The sequence below is a fragment of the Myripristis murdjan genome, chromosome 16 (genome assembly GCF_902150065.1).
Source record: "Myripristis murdjan chromosome 16, fMyrMur1.1, whole genome shotgun sequence".
Classification (NCBI taxonomy): Eukaryota; Metazoa; Chordata; class Actinopteri; order Holocentriformes; family Holocentridae; genus Myripristis; species Myripristis murdjan.
This window is the reverse complement of record NC_043995.1, coordinates 27,203,767-27,225,542: the sequence shown is the minus strand read 5'-3', so window position 1 is coordinate 27,225,542 and position 21,776 is coordinate 27,203,767. Positions and strand designations below refer to the sequence as shown.

General features: G+C 41.6%; 3 protein-coding genes across 3 annotated transcripts; all 3 read left to right on the top strand.

Annotated features, from left to right (window-relative positions):
• The first annotated feature begins 930 nt into the window (after nucleotides 1–930).
• LOC115373878 (uncharacterized) lies at nucleotides 931–6,410 on the top strand. Its single transcript, XM_030072494.1, has 5 exons — nucleotides 931–1,144; nucleotides 1,516–1,623; nucleotides 1,727–1,873; nucleotides 3,721–4,356; nucleotides 5,316–6,410. The coding sequence occupies exons 1-5, from the start codon at nucleotides 1,099–1,101 to the stop codon at nucleotides 6,236–6,238; spliced, it is 1,860 nt and encodes a 619-aa protein (XP_029928354.1). The 5' UTR covers nucleotides 931–1,098; the 3' UTR covers nucleotides 6,239–6,410.
• A 626-nt stretch (nucleotides 6,411–7,036) lies between these two features.
• On the top strand, nucleotides 7,037–15,644 carry LOC115373265 (neurogenic locus notch homolog protein 1-like). The gene is made up of 9 exons (XM_030071559.1): nucleotides 7,037–7,325; nucleotides 8,526–8,670; nucleotides 9,350–9,682; nucleotides 10,145–10,365; nucleotides 11,569–11,896; nucleotides 12,458–12,633; nucleotides 14,527–14,588; nucleotides 14,805–14,934; nucleotides 15,507–15,644. The coding sequence occupies exons 1-9, from the start codon at nucleotides 7,274–7,276 to the stop codon at nucleotides 15,542–15,544; spliced, it is 1,485 nt and encodes a 494-aa protein (XP_029927419.1). The 5' UTR covers nucleotides 7,037–7,273; the 3' UTR covers nucleotides 15,545–15,644.
• A 52-nt stretch (nucleotides 15,645–15,696) lies between these two features.
• Nucleotides 15,697–18,949, top strand: LOC115373266 (uncharacterized). Its single transcript, XM_030071561.1, has 3 exons — nucleotides 15,697–16,020; nucleotides 16,285–16,616; nucleotides 17,315–18,949. Exons 2-3 carry the CDS (start codon nucleotides 16,417–16,419, stop codon nucleotides 17,835–17,837), a joined length of 723 nt encoding a protein of 240 aa, XP_029927421.1. The 5' UTR covers nucleotides 15,697–16,020; nucleotides 16,285–16,416; the 3' UTR covers nucleotides 17,838–18,949.
• Nucleotides 18,950–21,776: the final 2,827 nt, after the last annotated feature.

Sequence of the window (21,776 nt, the reverse complement as noted above, 5' to 3'; positions counted from 1 at the left end):
AAAAGTCCTCCTTTGATGTGAGACGGATGACATGGGCAAAACAATTTTAAGTAACGACGTTGCAAGGAGAGAGAGAAAAAGAGAGTGAGAGAGAAATATAGTTTCAAACAAAATGCAGCCTTCTGAGAATGTGTTACTGCAGTCTAAAGCTGCCATATGCATGAACAAGTAAAAACTCAGCTTTTGTATGTTTTGAAATATTATTAAAAATGAAAGACCATTAAACAATGCTGAAAATATAGAATCGAATTAATTATTATTACTATTATTATTATTATTATTATTATTATTACTACTACTACTATTACTATTATTATTATTATTATTATTATTTGTAGTAGTAGTAGTATTAGTAGTAGTAATATTACTACTACTAGTAGTAGTAATAGTAGTAGTAGTATCAGAATTATTGCAACAGTATGTGTTATGATATAATACATGATAATAATAAGCTTTTAATAGTATGTGGCCTGACTTTGAGTGCCCAGAATACAGGCTATGTTGGATTCTGGCACATAGATGGTGTTTTATATATATATGTATGTATATATATGTGTGTGTGTGTGTGTGTGTGTGTGTGTGTGTGTGTGTGTGTGTGTGTGTGTGTGTGTGTAAAAGTTCACATATTTCCATAAATTAAATTAATTGTATTTCCAACATGTGAAGAAAATACAAATACAGTTTAAACTTTGACATAAAACAAAATAAAACATTGTCTGACTACATGAAACTTATAAATAGTAGTAGCAGTAGCAGTAGTGGCAGAATATGTTTAATTTCTAGTTTCTTATTCAGTTTTATTTTATTTCACTCGTTTATTTTCACAGTGGTAAAGCACGGACAGGCTGGATGTTGTTTATTTATTTATTTATTTATTTCGCTCCCACCTCGGACGCTGGTGCGCATGCTCCGACATGGCAGCTGCCAGTGGGAAGCACCTCATATCCGACACTTGAGATATTTGTCAGCATTTACCCCGCAGCACAGCGCTGACAGATGTTGGGTTTCACTCTGTCACAACAATAATGGAGTGAGAAAATTAAAAAACAATAAAAACGGCAGAGGGCAAATCCTGATTTGCGCGCAGCCTCGATCTGGATGGAACCGACGGGTCTACGAGACGTTTTCAAATGTATAACACTGTGTAAGCATATGCGCCAGACTAAAATATGTTCATGGCTTTATTGTAGTGCACAGGAGTAATTGCTCGGAAATTGCCAGGAGGAAAAATGGAGAATTATGTGCTCCGGCTAACATTAGAGTTTTCTGCTTTACCTTGTCCACTGCTCCCAGGCCTGCAGCGCCTACTTCTGCGCTCGGTAACATCTGGATTTGGATTTGAACCTTCGCATTGTTGTCAAAAAATGGATGAAAAAAAAAACATGTTTTAATAGGCGTCAGGCTGGGAATGGATAGACAAGCTGGCTAGTCGCTGACTGTTAAATAATCTGCATCATGAAAGCAGTGTTTTACTCGATGCAATAGGCTAAAAACAACCTGTTTCCTCGCTTTTAGCCTTTGCAGCAATGGAGGATATTGGTGTCCTTCCAAAACCTACCAATGACCCCCCCGTACACAGACCTACAGTCACTGAGACGTTTGGGCTGCACCACGTCCCACCAGGTCGGTATGAGGTAAACAAACGGGTCTTGTGATAAACTTTCAAGTGCAACACAGCAAAAAGTGCCATGTAATAATAACAAGGTGTCATGTGCTGTTTCCCCAGACCATGCACATCTCACTGACGCAAACAGGAAATTTGATTTGGAGAAAGATGGACCTTCCAAGAAAAGGTCTCAGTCAGTAATCGCAGAGCCACAGATGATTCCCCAGTGCCCACCACAGAACCCAGTGCCTCTGGCCACTGATACCAGTAAGTAAGAGTGTAATTAAAGTCCTATGCCACAGTAGATACAACTAGTGCTGACACAACTAGTCCACTAATCAATCAATCTTTGGATAGAAGATGAATCAGTTATTGTTTTGATAATCAATGAATTGTTTGAGTCATTTATCACATCGAAATCCCAAGAATTTGCTAATCACATCTTCAGTGAGATCACTAAGATATTAAAATTGTCTTCCTTTTCTCTGTTCATATCATAAGATTAATACTTTGGATTTTTTGGCTGCTGGTTAGACTAAAGGAAGGCTCTACCAACACCCGATGAGCATTTGTCAAGATTTTTGACATGGTATGAACTAAATTATCAATTAATCAATCAAGTAAGTGACTGAACAAATGATTGAGAGATTACCTGACAATAAAAAGAAACAGTTGCAGCCCTAAATACAACTTATAGACCCACATTTTTAGAGTAGTGTCTTGAAGGTGGTTAGATTGTGTTTTAATTGCAATAGTGGAAGCACTGAATAAATATTATTACCTCTTGTTCTGTACAGTAAGCCTAAGTATATGCATCTTTATCACCCACCACATATAGCCCTGCATGTATATATGATTTAACAGCGTACTCTGAATGTGACTATAGAAACAGAAGTCCCCCAGGCTGCAGAGACTCACAGAAAATGAGATAAAGTGTCTTGAGGTTGCACTCTACGAGTTACAGTTACATGCAAGTTTACCATAATCAGGTCATGAGATTATCCATGCGGTTATCACATGACATGGATCAACTGCTAAACAATGCCCTCTGATATCCAGATCAATATCCAAACTTGAAACAAGCACGCTCAGCTAGCATTAAGCTGCTGTAGTTATTAGGTTGATTTCTATATTATCACTTTGAAAATAACTCTTTCAATGCATAGCACCTACAGCTATTGAATATGTATACGTATATGTGTTTTAGTGCATGCACAATATGCCATTCTTTGTATGTGAGGCCCTAGTTTTGTTCTACCATGAGTGTCAGTGTGTAGATGCTGTATGTGCAATCTAGTTTTTGCAGCAATGTCACCATACAAGTCTCTGTGTATTTATTGTTTTCATCAATTTAGGTGATTCATTTCAAACGAGTAAAAGTCAGTATTGACATTTTGATCTTCCTGAATTCCTTGTAGTGACATTACATGTATTTCTTTGACATTGTTTTGAAACTGCTGCGTGATAAAGAGCAACACACACACACTACTTTCTGTCTTCTCTGTGGTGCAGGCAGTGATTCACCTTGAAAAAAACAAACAAACAAACAAGGACAGACTTCCCGCAGCCACAATATTATCACATGTTATTGATTTATTAGGTTGACATTTCAACACATAACCCTTTGCGAGATCTGCTGGGTTGTCATGTCCTCCACATTTGTGTTTTTTTTATTGCATGCAGAGTTTCTTAATTTAATTGACATTGCTATGGATGTTTCATGGAACAAATAGAAAAAGTAGTTCTACAAATTTTAGGCAATATAGCCATGTACAAGCTTAAAATTCTTAAAATTAGTAACATTCATCATGGGTGGGATTATGTTGCAGTATTAGATGCGTAACAGAATGATGAAAACCATTATTAATTCTTTCATCACAAAAAAGTCCTGATTTAGTCTTAAAAAGTAATCATTTCCAATGTATGATTTTGCATAACTGCCCCAGGTGTTCATTTTGAAATGTACCTGACTCACTCAGCGAATGTTTATGCACTAAAGAAAATTTTGCTTCAAAACAGAACCGATCTATTTTACACTACTGCCTGCACAACTCTTAGGAGGAGCGCTGCTTTTATCTGAACCCCAGTAATGACTCCAGCTATTTCTTTTACAGCGCACCTTAACACGGCTGCCAAAAATGGAAACCCCGCTGTGGAGAAGGCAGGTCCTGCCAGGAAGAAATCCAAAGCCAGAGTGGCAGAACCATCAAAGTGGAAACAGAACAAGCAAAAACAACTGAGGATGGAGGGAAAAGAATATGTAAGCAAACGAAAAAAAGATGGCGAGACTGTGATAAAACAACCAAGGGAAATGGGACCGAGATGCACCTCTAGCACGTGTAAAAAGGTATCAAACCGGCTTTGCAGCGACATAACTGAAGAAACCAGGAAGAGACTATTTGATGAATTCTGGCAGCGCATGAACTGGGCTCAGAGGAAAGTGTACGTGGCAGGACTAGTTGACCGGGAGCCCGTGGAAAGATCTCGAGCGGTGGGGGCACAGTCACGACGATCAGTTTCACTTCGCTATCATTTGATGGTGGATGGCAAAAAGAAACAAGTGTGTAAAAACATGTTCTTATCCACATTGGGGGTAGGAGAGTGGTCCGTTCTCAACTGGTCGCAAAAAGGATTGACAAAAAAGAGTGACTCAAATGAAAATAAAATAGAAAAAAAGCAGGTGATCCCACCGTGCCCACAACTGAACCCTGCTCCTGCCGTCAGTAATACTGAGGAAAAGACCCAGGAAGGTGAGTGTTTTTCAAAAACTCTTCATTTATAAAGAGGAGTGTGTGAGTATGCTCTGTATACTAATCCATGCACTAATCCACATTAATATATGTGATAAATTTGGTTTCTGATTGTTACTGTCCACATGAGGCCATGTCCATAATTAAGTGCAGATTTGGTCAAATCTTTAGTCAGTGCTAAAATATTTTCAGTTTTCAAAGTCAGAATTAAAATTTTCTAGTGGTACAAGACAATCTTGACCAGTCAGGGGTTATGTCATTGGTTTTGCACACATTAGAGGCGCAGAGGCCTTCTCTCCACACTAAGCCAATGTTTTACACCTGCAAAAACATGCCAGTGTTTGGATTTTAAAATGCCAGTCCCACGTTGTAGCCTGTATAGGACAAATAACAAGCTTTTTGAAAATGCTGACATGGGATTGTCGTGTGATCTTGGTTGTAATCTGGTATTGGTCATGCACGGGCCATGCATGTAAACCCGTGCCAGCTCTGCACAGGACTATAAGCATTTTGGGGTGTTCTGATGTGGATGGTGGGCTTCTGGAAAATCCCTGAAAATGACAGTGTGGTATAGTGTGGATGGATTACAAAAATGTTTTTTTGAAATTTGCTCTGCTCGGTGTAGACACAGTAAAAGTCAGATACTCACTGGCATCTCAACTTTAGTTGTTGATGAAGAGTTTTACTCATCCGCTCTCCCTGTCCAGATTTCCCAAGCTGGTCTGGGGATTTTTCTGGAGATTCAACTATCCAGTCACAAGACCTCATCTCTAATGTAATTAACAGGCTAATGTAGAGATAGAGCAATGTTAGAATTAGTAAAAAACATACACTTTACATTTCCCTGCTTAGTTGTTAATATAACATTTTCAACACATTTCCACACATAGTGCTCTAATACAGCCCAGTTTGTCACAGTAACGGCTTCTTAATGTTAATGACATTGACATCTCTTCCAGAGGAAGATAATGCCACTGACAAAGAAAAAAGCACAACACCAGAACCAGATGGGCCGGCCAGAAAGAAATCGAGGGTTGCTAAGCCACTTACATGGAAGCAAAACCGGCAGAAGCAGCTTAGGATGGAGGGCAAACCGTACATCAGCAAGCGCAAAAAAGATGGCGCAACGGTGACGAAAGACAAGAGGTCAATGGGACCGAGATGCTCGTCCAACGCTTGCAAAAGGGCATCAAATCGCTTCTGCGCTGACATCAGTGAAGAAACTAGGCAGTCGCTGTTCGAAGGGTTCTGGCAGCGCATGAACTGGTCTCAGAGAAAGGTCTACGTGGCCGGACTAGTCGACCGGGACCCTGTGGAAAGAACCCGAGCTCCATGGACTCAATCAAGAAGATCTGTCTCTCTGCGGTATCATTTGTTAGTCGACGGTGAGAGAAAACAAGTTTGCAAAAAGATGTTCCTCTCCACCTTGGGGATTGGAGAGTGGTCGGTGCTTAACTGGGCACAAACTGCAGTGGCCCAGCAGGAGGATTCAGAGGACAACGCTAAGAAGCGACTGCCAAGGAAGTCTCGCAAAGCCTCGGAGCATTCGTTCCTCAAGGACTTCCTGGAGAGTTTACCGAAGGTGCCATCGTACTATTGCGGGACATCCATCTCCAAGCTGTATCTAGAGCCCGTGTTCTCAAACATGTCTGAGGTGTACAGGCATTACCACAGCCACTGCCTGGAGAAGCAGACCACCCCGCTCTCTCGACAGGTGTTCTGCGCTGTGTTCAAAAAGATGGACTTGAGACTGTGCGATCCCAAGAAGGATCAAGGTTGCTCTTATAATGCGACAGGGAACTTGTTTAACGAACTTTGGGAGGAATACTGCATGGAAAGAGAAGGTCCAGGGCCACATCCGGACAAAGTTGGTGACCCATAGTGGTGGTAGTATGGAGAAAAAAGGTCTATATATGGAGTTACATGCTAAGTAAGCGTCAGTATAACTTCATTAGATACAGCATGATCATATACACATTGCAGCAGAACCCTCTATGTGTCTCATGGAGGCAGTGACTTTGCCAGATTAATTGTCCTCAATGAGATTAAAAAGGCGATGGGTAATGGTTACCTTAACCGAAAATCGATTGCCGCTTGATTGTTTCACAAGATCTGAAACAGTCACATGCTCTTAACCTTACCGAACGGATTTTTTAGTTCTGTGAAATGATTTAAGAGCTATTGTGTGAAAGATGTTTTTTTTTTTTTTTTTTTTTTTGTAACGGAAAAGGCTATGTCAAATAAGATTTCAAATCTTTGAGGTTCGTTCTTAGTCACTATGATCGGTTTGTGAATAAAAGGAAAACCGTGTCTGTGTTAAACTATACTTTAATACATATTCATCTTACTCCGACATTTACGACCTATTTAGAATTTCAATAAATGTCACGTGAAAGGTCAAATTCAAGCCAAGCCGCCCTCTCATATCCAATTGCGTTCTGTGCATTGAAATAACAGGTGTTGGATCCTCTGTGTTGGACTCGCGTTTGAATCCAAACAAGACACAGTAACAAGCGCAAATACACACATGCTCACATGCATACAAGTGCACACACACACACACACCCATGCACACTAACACGCTCGTCGCCCTCCTATTCTTCTCCACACAGTGGCAGGAAGTTGTCCAGATATCCGCAGGGCCTCTGAAAAAGAGTGAGTGGACACAGTGGGCTGGGAGGTAGCACTGGAAGGTGGTGGTGGTGAAGGATACACACTGAGTCGGCTGTTCACACGGGTTTCACTGTGAAAACCAGCAGGAGTGTAGCTAGACCTGCAGGTAGTCACCACCGAGCTTCTGGAGGTCATAACCAGGTTTAGTCGAAACAAACAACTGGACCGGACCCCTGATCCCGCTGTCCGGAGGGGGAAAAAAAGAGAGAAAAGTCCTGCTGTTAGGCATCCGAGCGGCCCAAAGATGTTGCTTCTGTGGACGTTTTTTCTCCTGGGATTGAACAGGATATGCCAAGGTGAGTGAATCATCCTATCTACAGATGTTTATGATCCATCCTGTATATCATGATGCATGCCACCTGTTACAAGTGTCGACAAACTGCAGCTTGGAGGGTTAAAACAGCATCAGCCCACCATTTCGGTAACAGCGAATGAAGGAGCCACATGCTTTTATTATATAAAAACTGAACCCAATTATAGAATTTGTCCGGAATGAAACCATATATTTTGAAGATGTTATGGAAATTTTTTTCCTAAATGCCATGAGAGTCCATAACCATACACTCCTAGTTGATGGTCTGTTCAAAGATACAGATAAAACTTGGTTAAAAGTGTGTATTTTCAAGAAAACGATTCATTTTCTTTGGACAGATCTCTCAGGCTTGCTTGTCCACAGTTTTCAATTGTGTCTTTTTTCCCTTTATGTCATTGTCAGTGTTTAATTATTCCCCATGTACCACGAAGGTGCATTTTGCTGATAAAATGTAAAAAAAAAAAAAAAAAAAAAGAATATATAAATCATTTCTAATTTCAGCTCCATTGTTCATGCTCTCTCGCGGTTGTGATTTTATGTTCCCGCACACACCTGCCAAGTCCATTGTCCAATTCCATCACATTCCTCATTGCCACAGCGATGACCTTCGACCCTTATCAAGTCCCGGCCCACTCCATTTCCTGTTGCTATTCGCTCCTTCTGGAAACTTCCTGTTTGTGTCAGGCCCATTTCCTGTTCCCTTTAACGGTCCATATCAGGACCCACCTTTCATGGCTTGGCCTGCATTGTTATGAATAGTTGCTAATGCTCTCAGACAATGTGTGGCTGGAATATGTAGGCCAGCTAGTTCCATGTCTGAGACGTTGATTTAAATTAACACTGCTGACTTAGAAACCAGAAGCATCTTATTGGGTCCAGAAAACTAAACTAAAAGTCAAAAACGTCTCATCATTTTCAGTCTACGTCCTATTACTCCGTCTGAAGGGCCAATATTATTGATCAGATGCACTTTGCTGGCAAGATACCATACTTAGCCCATGCCAGCACACAGGCCAGAGACAAAAGGATTTCACATATAATCCAACACTGCACGTTTATTCCACATATCCCTGCAAATTCACCTCATACACACCTTAACAACAAAAACATTAAGTTAGGAGTCCACAGTTTATATGCGACTGTGATGCCAGTTTTCTGTGTTAATTTGTATTTGCCTCCACAGTTGCCTCTAGTAGTCCGTGGAGCCAGTGTGTGACCGCCAAACACTGTCAGGCCAAGTTTGGAGACAAGACATGTGACGAAGAGTGTCTGCACCCCGAGTGTCTCAGAGACGGCTTCGACTGCCTGAAGGCCCAGGGCCACTGCAAGTGAGGAAACCCGAAACCTTTAGTCTCCGACTCCATCTCTAGTCAGAGAAACCCAACGTCTGTTTCAGCTTGATCACTGTCTTTCATTAACAAACACATTTCATAGACAAAGATTAAGATTTTTTTGTTGTTGTTGTGTTCTTTTTTTTTTTAGTCAGTGTATACCAAAATTATGTTTGTCCTTCATAATCCTCTTGGCACCATAAAAAAAGTTTTAAGGACTACAGAAATGATGATGATGATGATGATGAGTAATAGCACTAGCACACTCATTTTTTACACATGTATGTGTCTTCTTTAGGACAAGGCATGTTTGTGTTACTTTTCAATACATGTTAATGATAATGTGTTTATGATGATATAAACACAACATACAGCATGTTGCTTTTTAAAAAAAAAATAAATAAATAAAAAATACAAATGTATGTTGTACCAAAGAGGACATTATATTATGTTATAGTAGTATCAAATGCATGATCACTACTATTAGCAATATTTTACACTTTGTTTAGTGTATTATTTACTATTACTTTATTTATTTTTATTTTATTTGTACTTTGTTTAGTGGAAAACTTATGAAAACCTATGAAACCTTGAAAATTATGAACACAAGTGAATCATTTAGTCATCATAATCATCCGTCTGCTCCCTACTTGTGTCTCTCTCCTCCTGGCCTCAGCCCGGGTCACATCCAGTACTGCCGCGACCACTACGCCAACTCCCACTGTGAGCACGGATGTAACAGCGCCCCCTGTGGCTGGGACGGAAGCGACTGCTTCAGAAACCAGAAGCCCCTGTGGGCCAAAGGCACCCTGGTCCTTCACACCCACATCCCCCTGCAGCGCGGCAGCTTCACCAACAGCTCGCTGCTCTGGGCCCTCAGTGTGCTCCTCCAGACGTCACTCAAACTCCGAGGCTCCGCCCCCCTCGCCGCCAACAGGGACTTGTTCGCCTTCACCCCCCAGCAGCTTGCTGACCTGCTGGCTCAGGCGTCGTCAGTGGACTCAAATGGGTGAGTGTGGAAATGTTTAAAAAAAAAAAAAAAGATATTTTAATAAGAAATGGCTTAAATTGTATTGTCATTTTAGGAATACTCCAACAAAATGTTATATGTTTAACATATGTGCTGAAAAATAACATAAATATGCCTGAAGTTCTGAAGAGTAAAGGTTTGTTGTTTTTCCAAGGAAGGGTGTATGTTAGCAACCCAGTCCCAGGTGTGCAATATTTTGTTTAATTATATTATTACATTATAATATTCTGTGAACCCAATCATTGTAAGGGTCACTTTTTACATACGGTGGATGACAGAATCCTTTAAAACTCTTTATATATTTGTGTTGCAGTAGCACTTGATGGCTGCATGTATTCAAGCAGCTCATCCACATTATGGACTTTATTAATTCTGAATCCTCTTCTCTTTCCTACTGTTTCTCTTTCTCTCCGTCTCTCTCTCTCTCTCTCTCTTTCCTAGCTCCCTCCTTTTCCTCCAAGTGGACAACAGGCCATGCTCCCGTCTTCCCTCTACCTGTTTCCCCCACGCCAGCGAGGCAGGCAACTTCCTGCGTGCCGTCATGTCGCCGAAGCCCAGGACGCTCCCCTCCCTGCCCGAGCTAAAGGCCATCATCAATATTAGAGGAGTCCGAGAGGAAATAGGAAGTAGAGAGGAGGAAAAGGTGGAAATGGAAACCAAAGGTAGACCAACACGTCTTGTCTCTCGCATAAACGTGTCCTGTGTAGACTGTGTGTGTGTGTGTGTGAGTCCACTTGTGAGTGTGTATGGGTGTGAAAGCAGGCATACTCTCTCACACACACATCCAGCTTTGAATTCCATCCAACTAAAACAATATAAAACACCGAACCATTTCCAGTGTGTGGATGTTCATTGTCACAGGCTGGAGTTTTGGTTTTGCAATATTTCTCTGAGGCAGAAAAAAAATCCATTAGTTGAGTTTAACCTCAGTGGGCGGGGCCAAAAAACCACAACTTGAATGGTAAAGATGGTCAAAATATAAATATATGTAACTTATTTTTTATATTTATTCCTGGACTTGGATGGTTAGTTAGTCTAACTCTACCCTTGACAACTTAGTATCAAGATTACATTTTTGAGCCAGTAGCAAGAGCACTTCATTATTTTAACCACATCTTCATCCTGTTAAAGAATTATCTCATCACAAATGTGGATATCTAAATTATTTGGATAAAGTTAGGATAACAGTTGTTCTACAGCTGTTCTCAAGTATTCATGCTTTGTTAAGAAGATAAGATAACAAATACTTTATTAATCCCAAGGGGAATTCAAGTGTCTCTACAGCTCCATCCAGCACGTCACACCCCAAAATTATATGAAATACATAATAAAGATAATAATAGCATAAAATTTTTAAAAAATAATGACGAGAAAGAGAAGGGTTACATCTGTTTGTCTGTATTGTGCAATAGTTAAGACCAAGCAGCAAACTACATGTAATAAATAACAGAGTGGGATTCCATGGATGTGTATTGAAAATGTAATCGCCAGTTAGGACGAATTTTAAGATTTTAGCCAAGAAGAGCCAATAAATGTCTCCTCCCTCACAAATTATTACTTGTTCTTTTTATCATGCATTGTAAAAAGAGGGAACAGAGAGAACGTCTCCTCATCTTCATTTCTTTTAGGGGATGTTTTCTGAATTATTGACAAAAGTACAGAGCCTTTTTAACTTTGTTTGTGCACATATTCATCATTTCATTCAGAGTTAATGTGAGCGGCCCACATAAAATTTATGTCCCCATGTTTCATATGATCTGACTTAAAGGTATTGAACAATCAATCCCTTTAATACCTGTAATACCTATAACTGAACACTATTCTATCCAGTAATTAATAAAATGAAATTTCCATCCAATTTCTAGAAGATGCGACCCCTGCGTGGCTATGGGCCGTGGTCGCCATAGCGATAGGCCTGGCCCTGGTGCTGGCCCTGGTGGTTTTCCTGGTGATTAGGAGGGTGAGGCAGCGGCGTGCGGAGAGGGAGGGCGGCAACAGGGTGAGACACCGGTCCACTGTGACCGACAACGATGGCAGCGCCAAGGCCTGGACGCAGCACGCGGCCCACCAGGAGCAGAGGGTCCGATCCAGCCGGGAGAAGGAGAGGAACGGGCTGAAGAAGAAGAAAAAAGCAAAGGAGGCAGAGAAGAAGAGGAGGAGGGAGCCGCTGGGGGAGGACGCCATCCGAATGCGGTGAGTGAAGCTCGTCTGGAGGACGGACAAGAGCGGATGTTTTGTCTGTGAGAACAATGATGTCACTGCAGACAGACACAGAATGTATTTATACACTGGTTTCTTTTTTTATTTAGTTTATTCTATTAGGAGTTCACCCTGGATGATAAATAACAAAATGCCTAGTAGATTGTGCCTCTTTTAATCAACTCTTTGTTATATTAAAACGTATAGAATCAAGAGTAAGAGACACATATTCAATACAAATTCAACAAAACAGGACAATACAATAACATGCCATTATTAAAAACATGTCTAGAGAGTAGGGTCACAGTATGCCCATGTCCTCCACAGCTATAATCCCACCAGGGAAGTTTATTTTTAGGAGAATTTACCACTAAAATACTAGTACAATAATCCTTTGTGCATGCGTGTTTATGCATGTTTCATTGCTCTCCAGTGTCTCCCCAAGTGCATAAATTAAAACTAAAACAAAACAATAGCAGGAAAGAACGGCCTGCCACCGCAGCAGACTGCCTTTTTTTCTCACGGCCTCACACCAAAACTCCGCTTGGCTTTCAGACCGCTCAAACGAGACCTGGATATAGGAAGTGACACGGACTTTACCCAGAGTTCAATGGAGGACATCAGTGCGCGATGCTCCAGGCGGCAGGAGGACGCCTCAATCTGTGACCACAGAAGCCAGGAGCAGAAACACTACCGGCCCGGCCACTCGCAGCCCCGCAGGAACATTCAGCGTAAGGAAACTTCTCGGAGAGTGGAGTGAGGAGGAGTGGATGTTTTTTACTGACTGACTGACTGACTGACTGGATAAACACACCACTTGTGATTCCCTGCCTGACTCAAGTGTCCAGAGTTCTCAAACAGGAAAAAACAACAAAGCAGATTTGTTGTCGTATGCTTAAAACAGCAAAGTGTTTAAAACGATGAAATCCCACAGAAATCCCTTCACTCTCACTTGTTCAACCAATAAATAATCAGAATCAGAATCAGAATCAGCTTTATTAGCCAAGTATGCGTTCACATAAAAGGAATTTGACTCCGGTAAACTTTGCTCTCTCTTAATTTACATACATGAAATAACAAAAGAGAAAACAGAAAGGGCGAGAAAAAAATAAACAAGTAAACAAACAAACCACTATAACAACTATATTTTATAATGTGTAAAATGAAATAAATTACCTAAAAACATGACATTAAAACATAAAACATCGCAATAAATAGTAGGGTGATGTGTCGATATCTTGTGAAACTAGATATCGTCTGGGATTTCAGATGCTGAAATATCGTGATACAGCGCAACTGATGTCTTTTCCTGGTTTTAAAGCCAATGCAGACGTATAAAACTGTTCTAGCTGTTATATTATTTGTCTCTACCTGCTTGATCATCACACATGACCAAGCTGATGATTGTCCAGCAAAAATCTCTTATCCCTATGATATTGTCACAATGTCAAAATTGAAGTGTTTGGTCAAAGATATTGTGATATTTGATTTTGCTGTGCTGGACTGTACCCACATCATATTTCCCTATCATGAGATAAATTATGGCACATTGCACACATTTAGATAGATAGATAGATAGATAGATAGATAGATAGATAGATAGATAGATAGATAGATAGATAGATAGATAGATATGCTTTATTCCAGACTCAAGGTCCATACAAAAAAAAAAAAAAAATCAAATCAAATCAAAAGAATAGTCTAATGACTCATTTTGAGGCATTTATACCAGTGCCCCCAGAAGTGAGATATGCAGCGTGTGTCACTGTACATAATGTTCACCAGTGCCACAGCAATTTGATTCTCAGAATCATTTAACCGGCAGATGAACCTGTGCATTACATTTCTCAGAACCGCTTGCAGCGTGTTCACTCCAGCACTCACAAACAACTCACTCGCACTAGTCCATCTGGGCCTTTTTAAAAGTATCCTTAGAGCGTCATTGTATGCCACTTGTAGTCTCTGAAGGCTGGCTTTTTTTTCAAGGATTCAAGGATTCAAGGAACTTTATTGTCATACCAGCTCACATTTACATGTTAGTGTTACGAAATTAGGACTCAGGTCCCGGTATAAGCCTAAATAAATAAATAAAGCAAGGTAAAAAAAAAGAAGTGTAAATATAAAAAATAAGATATATAAGTATAAACAGTATATATGAATATAAACACTATGTATAAGTATAAACAGTATGTATCACTATAAACAGTATATATGGATAAATATAAACAGCCTATATAAATATAAATATAAACATAAACAGTTATATCTTATATTTTTTTAATAGTTCAACCACAGATGTGCAGTGTACAGAGGTGAACAAAGTCAGCTTCACACCAACAGTGCAACAACCGAATTTACGTGACAATACATTTGCTCGCACATGCAACATATGACACTGACAATAAATGCTATGACTTTTCCTTATTTACCATCTATCAGAACAGTCACTTTCTTCACCAGGTGCAATAAATGTAGGCATCTTGGAGTTTCACAACACGGTACAAGGACGTATGAGTGCTTCATCTCCCACATATAAACTTTCCGATTTCAGTATTCATGTGAGTATCTATAGCCTTAATGTCTGAGCTGCAGATTCACCTGAAATGATTGTTGCTCTCCCTCAGCTCCGCCCCGAGGATGGGAGAGAAGCGCCATCCCTCCTCCTCTGCTCAGTCCTCCCCAGCAGGTCTGTCCTACTTTTACTTTACAGGCTGACATGCCTTTTCTGAGCAGCTGGTGCTATTTTCGATTTGTTTTCTGAGATATTTCTATTGGTCCTTTAGATTTCCAGTGTCACTAAATTATATTTTTCTCTCTTGTGTATTTTTATCATTGCATTTTAGAATAAGTGTTGTTTTGTGCAGTGTGTCACACATTAATCATGGCTGGCCTTTGTTGACAGTCGGCCCCTGTGCAGTGGTGCGGTCCCGATGGCTCCGTGGTTCTGATCCGGGCGGTGCGTAGCGGGCTGGACAGAGTCGTTTTGGAGCTGCTGCGAGCAGGAGTGCCCGTCAACAACACAGATCACACTGGTATTGCCCCACTTTCCCAGTTACCAAAGAATAGTAGCACACCAGAGTGTCTGCCTGAACCGCAAACCTGGATCAGATTGTATCTGCATTAATGCTCGGTGTTTGTTGGTTTTTACCTGCTTGAAAACAGCAAATACGGGTTGCAGCGTCGGACAGTTTAAGTATCTTAAAGTTTACCTGATCTCATGAAACTATTTGAGAGTTCCTTTGATTGAAAATGGTTGAAAATTGACCCCTGAATTGCCAAGATGAAGCAAACATCATGCACCTGGCAAGCCCAGCAGGGTAAAACAGGATAAAACAGGGTAAAACAAGGTAAAACCCACCATAAGACCCAAAGGAAAATATGTTATAAATTACATCTCAGAGAAGAAAAATGACATATCGATAGCTGAGGAAAATACATCAATGCCTTATCGTAACGGCTCATGACCAGTCTATTAATTCTGACGCACTGAGGGGTTGAGTAACTGCTGTAACTTACCCCGTCTCTCTCACGTCCTCTTTTTGTGTCCCACCTCTCCTGCTCTGTTTCTCCATGGCCTCCCTACCTCCTTCCTCTCCGTCTCCAGCACCCCTGCTGCCCTCCTCTGACTCAGAACAAAGTTAATGTGCTCAAGTGCCCAAACTTGTTTCGACGGACATATTAACTTTGCTGCTTGTCCCCTCATCCTCCCTCCGTTCGATCTTGCTGTCTCTTCGAGCTGTTCTTCTATCTCTGTCTATCTCTTTCTTCTCCTCTCTGTCTCCTCATTTTGTTCTCCATTCCTCATCTATTCCACTTTTTTATGTCATGTTCTGTCTCTCTCTCTGTTTCTCTTTCTCACTCAGGCTGAAACAATTCATTTCCAGATCCCTCCATCTCCCTCTCTTAACCATCTGGGCTTGACTCTGTTGTGTATTGGTTGTTCATTGGCTGACTTACTCCCTCCCTCCCCTCTTTCCCCCCTCACCTCCCTCCACTCTGAACGCACTCTCTCTCTCCCAGGGAGATCAGCCCTGCACTGGGCATGCTCAGTAAACCACCTCTCCCTAACAAGAACGCTCATTCGCTATGGGGCCGCTGTGGACCTGCAGGACAACAAGGTAATATCTGAATGCTGTCTTTTCCTGTGTTTGTAAAAGCAACCAAAGATTTCTGACTGGCATACCCCAATCTTTAAAAGCTGCACGTTCCATTTAAAAAAAAAAAAAGATAATAATAAATTCTGCCTTGTGCAGCTTTAAAGCCATTAGTATTTTGTTTAAAGTACTTCCTCGGTTTGCCAGAGTTACACATCCTTGTCCTGTTTCATTCCTCAAATGCCATCGGACTTTGTTATGATCATGAGGCCGCTCTCTCTCTGATAGGGCGAGACACCTCTATTCCTCTCCGCCCTCCACGGTTGCTATGATACCGCCAGGCTCCTGCTCCTTAACGGCGCCAATCTCGAACTGCACGACCGGAGGGGACGTCGTCCGATCGATGTGGCCAGAGAAGGGATGCACCACCAGGTCCTGGAGCTCCTGTTGGCTCACCGAGTCCAGAGAGGGCCTGTTCCCATGGAGCCGGCCAACGACATGCTGTGGGAGGAGCGCGCTCTGATGTACACTCCCTGGGTCGGATCGCCGGGCCTGCCGGGGAGAAGCGCCTCCTTCTCTGGGGTCATAGGACATCGAGACATGACCCCACCACCACAAAGGTAAAGTTTCAAACCAGGGATTTAGTGATGTGTCACAATATTCCCATCAGCCACCGTCACCCCCAACTGCCGGTGTATGGATTATGAATTATTAAGTTACTGTTAATAAACACTGTCATTAACACATCTGAGTTTGGACAACTGTGGAAATGTAAGCTTTACTTTCGCTTTCTTAGCTGAGAGATCTATTTAAATCAATACTATATATTAACAACCTTTCTATTTTGTGGTGGCTGTGTCAGTATTGCAGCAGTGTGCCATAGATTAGCCGTATGGTATTTTTGTGAAATACTGTGACTGCAATTTTTTGTTTCTCATGAATCTGAAACTCGTGGTAGAAATTGAACTGTGGCACGCTGCCAAAGTTCAATACATTAGGAGGAAACCCTGAGGACCTGCAGACAGGATCTGAGAAGTGCAAAGTGAAAACAACCCTCCATTAGCCATGGAATGGATTCAGCTCATTGCACAATCCAATATATTCATCCTATCATCCAGCCCTATTTCAAATACAATACATGCACCAGTTACAGATACTCCTGTACCTTAGGATTTAGTGAGATGTTTACTAATTGTGTTATGAGCAGAGTGTTATTATTATTATGAGTTTTATTCTGTACTCATTATCCTTCTGCAAAGTGATTCTGCTGATGCTCCTGCTCATGTGTCCCAATCTAATTACCTTCCTCTCTTGTCAGTGATTGGTCCATGGGCCGAGTGCAGTACCCCGCCCAGCAGAACTGGCGACCACAGCTCAACCAATCAACAACAGCGCTGGTCCCTCCGAGGGTCATGGGCCGCTCACCTCGACCGATCAGCACGTTACAGGAGGTGACCTCAGAGGCCGAGGATGAGGATCGCGAGCGGGTGCAGGACGTCCCCAGAGCGGTGACGCCTCACTTCCTCACACCCCAACCTGCGCCTCGGCAGCGCTCCTTCTCGTGCACCCAGCATGCATTGCAGCGTCGCTCCAGTGCCCCCCAGCCTGAGCCCAATTACGTAATAGTAACAGACAAAACTTTACCCAGCGAGCCCATAGGAAGAGTGATTGTTCCCCCTCCCACAGATGCTGCCGCCCAACCAGATCGTCAGCCAGTTGTAGATAGCAACGACAATCCCAGCAGAGTTGAGCAGGCGCCGACGAGCGCCACAAATTCAGAGCAGAAGCCGAGGAGTGAGAGGCTGAACAACAGTGCCGACTCCACACAAACGGCCTTGTAGAGAAGATGAGCAAGCAATGAATTTCCTCAGTTTTTTTCCAGCGCCTGTTTCCTTTCCATTCAGTCCATGACATTAGCACCGAAAAACAAATGATTGGAACAATACAGCAATTTGCAGCGCTATAGTAAGCTCTAATGACTGGAAGGCCTGGGTTATAGTAAGGTATTAGATGTATTTTGTTGCTCAGCCCAATGCAAAAACACAGGCCAAGCAACACAATATGAGGAAGTGAAGAAAGATTACTTTTTAGGGCCCAAAACTGGAGGGAGTCCCAGAATGTCTTGATTAACTCATCATCGTGGCACCCAAACAATTCCCCAACATGCATGTGTTTGGTATTGTCTGAGAGATTTGCTTGTTGTGTGTAATTCAGGCTTTTTGCTGCATCCCTGTCACATCAGTATGGAAATCTTGGAGTCGATCCTTCCCCGATTACTTTGTTAATTTTCTCGTTTATGATTTTTTTTTTTTCCTTGGTTTACTCCTTTGGATTTACTGCCAGGCAGATCTCATTATCCTAATGTTGGTGGGTGTAAGAGAAACACACACACTTCAGGGAGGTGTCTTGTTCTTGATATCACCACAGCCAAACTGATTTGCTGAACCTGACCAATTACAACTTGTTGAGATTATTCAAAACATTGCTAAACCTGCATTGGGCACTTTTCTTTGCACATGTTATGCCAACCCAAAGCACGCAGATAACAGACAGAAGATAAAAATGATTTTGTATCTGGAGACGCTCAGCACTCTTATCTGTTCCAAAGATTAACAGCTACTGCTTACTTTTAGTGCTTCTTGCACCAGTTCTTTCATGGCTTAATTATCACTTTTTATAAAACCACTTGACAACTTGTCTGTGTGATGAAAGCCAGTGTGTGTGGCAGAAATGCTAAACAGTTTTCTGAATTTTTTGGTACCAAATATATGCATGTTGTCTTGACATGTTACAGATTGTGTTCACATTATAAATGCAGTATATTAAAGTGTGACTTAAAATACATTTGTGTGTATAATTGCACATACTGTAATTGTCAAAATCCTTGCTAATACATGCAATAACCTGATGACTTTTTTAAGTCAAACACACCTTCAATTGAATGTCAGTCTTGTCCTAGATCAGAATCAGTCATTTTGTATAAAGAAACTCAAAGAATAAAAGAATTTTTAAAAAGAAGAAATGTTAACATTTCTGTTGATGACATTGATAAATGCAGCACTGTTGGGACTTTCATTATCATCACTCTCTAAACAGTAAATTCAGTATTTTATATATGTATAGCTTTGTGGCACATAGTATGGCTGCACTTCTGAAGCTTTTGGATAAAATAAAAGTTTAGTGTTATGAAACAGCTCCTCTGCATTGTCCTGCAACTCAGCAGCAGCCACTGTAGCTCATTCATTTCATCTAAAATTTGTAAACATGATCTGGTGTATTGTAGTCCACACATCATATCTTTGAAAAGGGCCAGATGGCGGTGGGTGGGCGGGTGAGTGTGACATATCCTGGTGATGCTTCTGATAATGTAAATATGTCCTCCAAGCAGGTGACAGTTTGTGCCAAGTGGCCAAGGTGAGGGTGTGACGGAAATATTCAGACTGAAGGAATGTTTAACCCAAATGTGAAGGTGAGACCAAATTGGTTTGGTCAAATAAATTTTCCAAATGTATGGCTGTCACAGTTCACCAGTTCCCCTCAGCTGGGGTGATAGACACACTGCAGATGATGATGATGATGATGATGATGATGATAATAATAATAATAATAATAATAATAATAATAATGATAAAACTTGGCTGAAATTTAAACTCATTTAAACCCCATACTCATTCCATACAGGGATGAGTATGGGGCCTCATGCATATTCATCCGCTTTATTTATTTTTTCCCCCTTTGTCTTATCCTGAGAAACCAGCTCTTAGTATTTAATGTCTGATCGACGTGATTCAACCTTTTCACCTCAGTGGACAGCTGATACTGAGGTGAGCGGTGAGGTGAGGCGATGGGAACCTCTGTTCCACTGCTCTCCCTTGGGAAGAAGACCAAATGATTTTTACAAGCTGCCAGAATTCAGACTTTATTCTATTAGAATAATTAAGAGGCTGCTGCTGACGGGGGGAGGTGTTGTTTCCCGTCGGCACACGGCGCCTGGTGGCCTCAATACTGTCGCCAACACCTCGTAGGTGTTAAAAGTCTCTCTCTCTCTCTCTCTCTCTCTCTCTCTCTCTCTCTCTCTCTCACACACACACACACACACACACACACACACACACACACACACACACACACACGCTCACTGGGCAGGCACATTTGCGCACACGTGGTAGATGCGCTTTAACACTTCATAGCCCTCATTTGTCCTTCTCACAGGAAGCAGCAGTGTAGTGAAACCCTGTTTGCCACACTTCAGGAAATAAAAGTGGCTTCATGATGATGATCTTATGCAAATTATCAGTGTAACTTTATATCACCTTATTGATTAATAAAAATGAGTTTTTAACATAATAAACTGAACATAATAACAGCCGACTGATGTGATGTTTACCTTGAAATGATAATGAATGTAGATGTAGTAATATAGTTTTGCCTCTTGGATTAATGTAACTGAGTGGGATTAAGTGTTGTGGGTGAGTGTGGTGGGATTAAGGCAGAAAATCTTAAACAGCCTTCAGTTAACTGTAAACTGCAGGGTGTCGTCTTTGCTGTGGCACACGTCTGAGCCACAGGTGTGAAGTGTGGATCCCTGCTCCCTCACCTAGGTGTCAGTATTGTGGGGCAGGAGATGAAACGTGGATACAAAGCTTTGAAAATGCGCCTGCAACATGAAACAGCCCTCAACCTCCTCCTCCTAAAATATATTATTCTTTCATTAATTGATGATGTTCTGTCTCGTTAGTTGATGTAAAGCTGCTGAGGTTTTTCTATCGCTCAGCTTGAGGTTTTCCAACCTGCGGAGTCATCAGACACCCAGCAGGCGCCGCAGCCATAACAAGCGCGTCCTAACACCTTGGTGATCATTTCATTTCGGGTGACTCATCACATTTGTCCACTATAGAAGCTGTTGTTGATTCATTTAATAAATAAAAGACTTGAGTGCCAACTTGGTGCTGGATTTTTCTCTCAATCTGCATTTTCGGTGCAGATGTTCCTGTAAATCAACATTCAGCAACAAATAACAAATAATGGTGTATTTACATTGACTAGCCTGTAGTATTCTGTGTAATGCATAATACATTATTTAACAGTAAATGCATTAAATATGAATAATGGAAAGAAGACGTGTGTTTGACCTATAGAGACAGCAGTGGGTAGCCTGAGCGGTGGGCCTGAGGATAAACTTGCTGTAATTTATTGCATGGGTGGCGTGTGGCAGCCAGTTTTCCAGACTGAATGGGTTAATGTAATCCTGTTTGCCTTCTAGCCCAAGTTGATCCGGTTTCCTAGACGCGGCGGAGGGTCCTCCTAATATTTCTCATGGGAATTAATTGGAGTTTAGCTGCTACGGTTTGGCAGACGTGGGAGAAAGTCCTCTGACTCTTTCTCGTGGGAAAAGGGAGCCGGGGTCTCTGTTCACACGTTATTACCTGTTAGAATCGATACATCGTTAAAGGAGTGGGGTTTAGGCTGGAGGTGGCTGTCCTGTTCCCACACGCACACTTTGGCCAGTCTGGGAAATTACACCCGGGTGGCAACTGGCATCAAGAAATGATAAAAGAACGATTTTACGCATGCAGGGCGCAGCTTTTACGCACATGCCTAAATGCGATTATAGGGTTGATATGAGCCACCAAAGCAGCCTTATTAAAATATATCTCTTCCTTTTTTTTTTAGGGTCACACACTTTTTGTCCAAACATTAACTGGCTCGCGCTCATGTCTCACTGCGCCATGACGACGTGGGAACTTGGTGCCACAACAGCCACAGTCACTTAATTCAAT

Excerpts from the sequence above, each read along its gene's own strand:
- LOC115373878 (XM_030072494.1), top strand. The coding sequence starts at position 1,099 with ATGGAACCGACGGGTCTACGAGACGTTTTCAAATGTATAACACTGT. Across the intron at positions 1,874-3,720 it reads GCCTCTGGCCACTGATACCA|CGCACCTTAACACGGCTGCC; the intron begins GTAAGTAAGAGT and ends TTTCTTTTACAG. Across the intron at positions 4,357-5,315 it reads TGAGGAAAAGACCCAGGAAG|AGGAAGATAATGCCACTGAC; the intron begins GTGAGTGTTTTT and ends CATCTCTTCCAG.
- LOC115373265 (XM_030071559.1), top strand. The coding sequence starts at position 7,274 with ATGTTGCTTCTGTGGACGTTTTTTCTCCTGGGATTGAACAGGATATGC. Across the intron at positions 9,683-10,144 it reads TCGTCAGTGGACTCAAATGG|CTCCCTCCTTTTCCTCCAAG; the intron begins GTGAGTGTGGAA and ends TCTCTTTCCTAG. Across the intron at positions 14,589-14,804 it reads TGCTCAGTCCTCCCCAGCAG|TCGGCCCCTGTGCAGTGGTG; the intron begins GTCTGTCCTACT and ends CTTTGTTGACAG.
- LOC115373266 (XM_030071561.1), top strand. The coding sequence starts at position 16,417 with ATGCACCACCAGGTCCTGGAGCTCCTGTTGGCTCACCGAGTCCAGAGA. Across the intron at positions 16,617-17,314 it reads ATGACCCCACCACCACAAAG|TGATTGGTCCATGGGCCGAG; the intron begins GTAAAGTTTCAA and ends CTCTCTTGTCAG.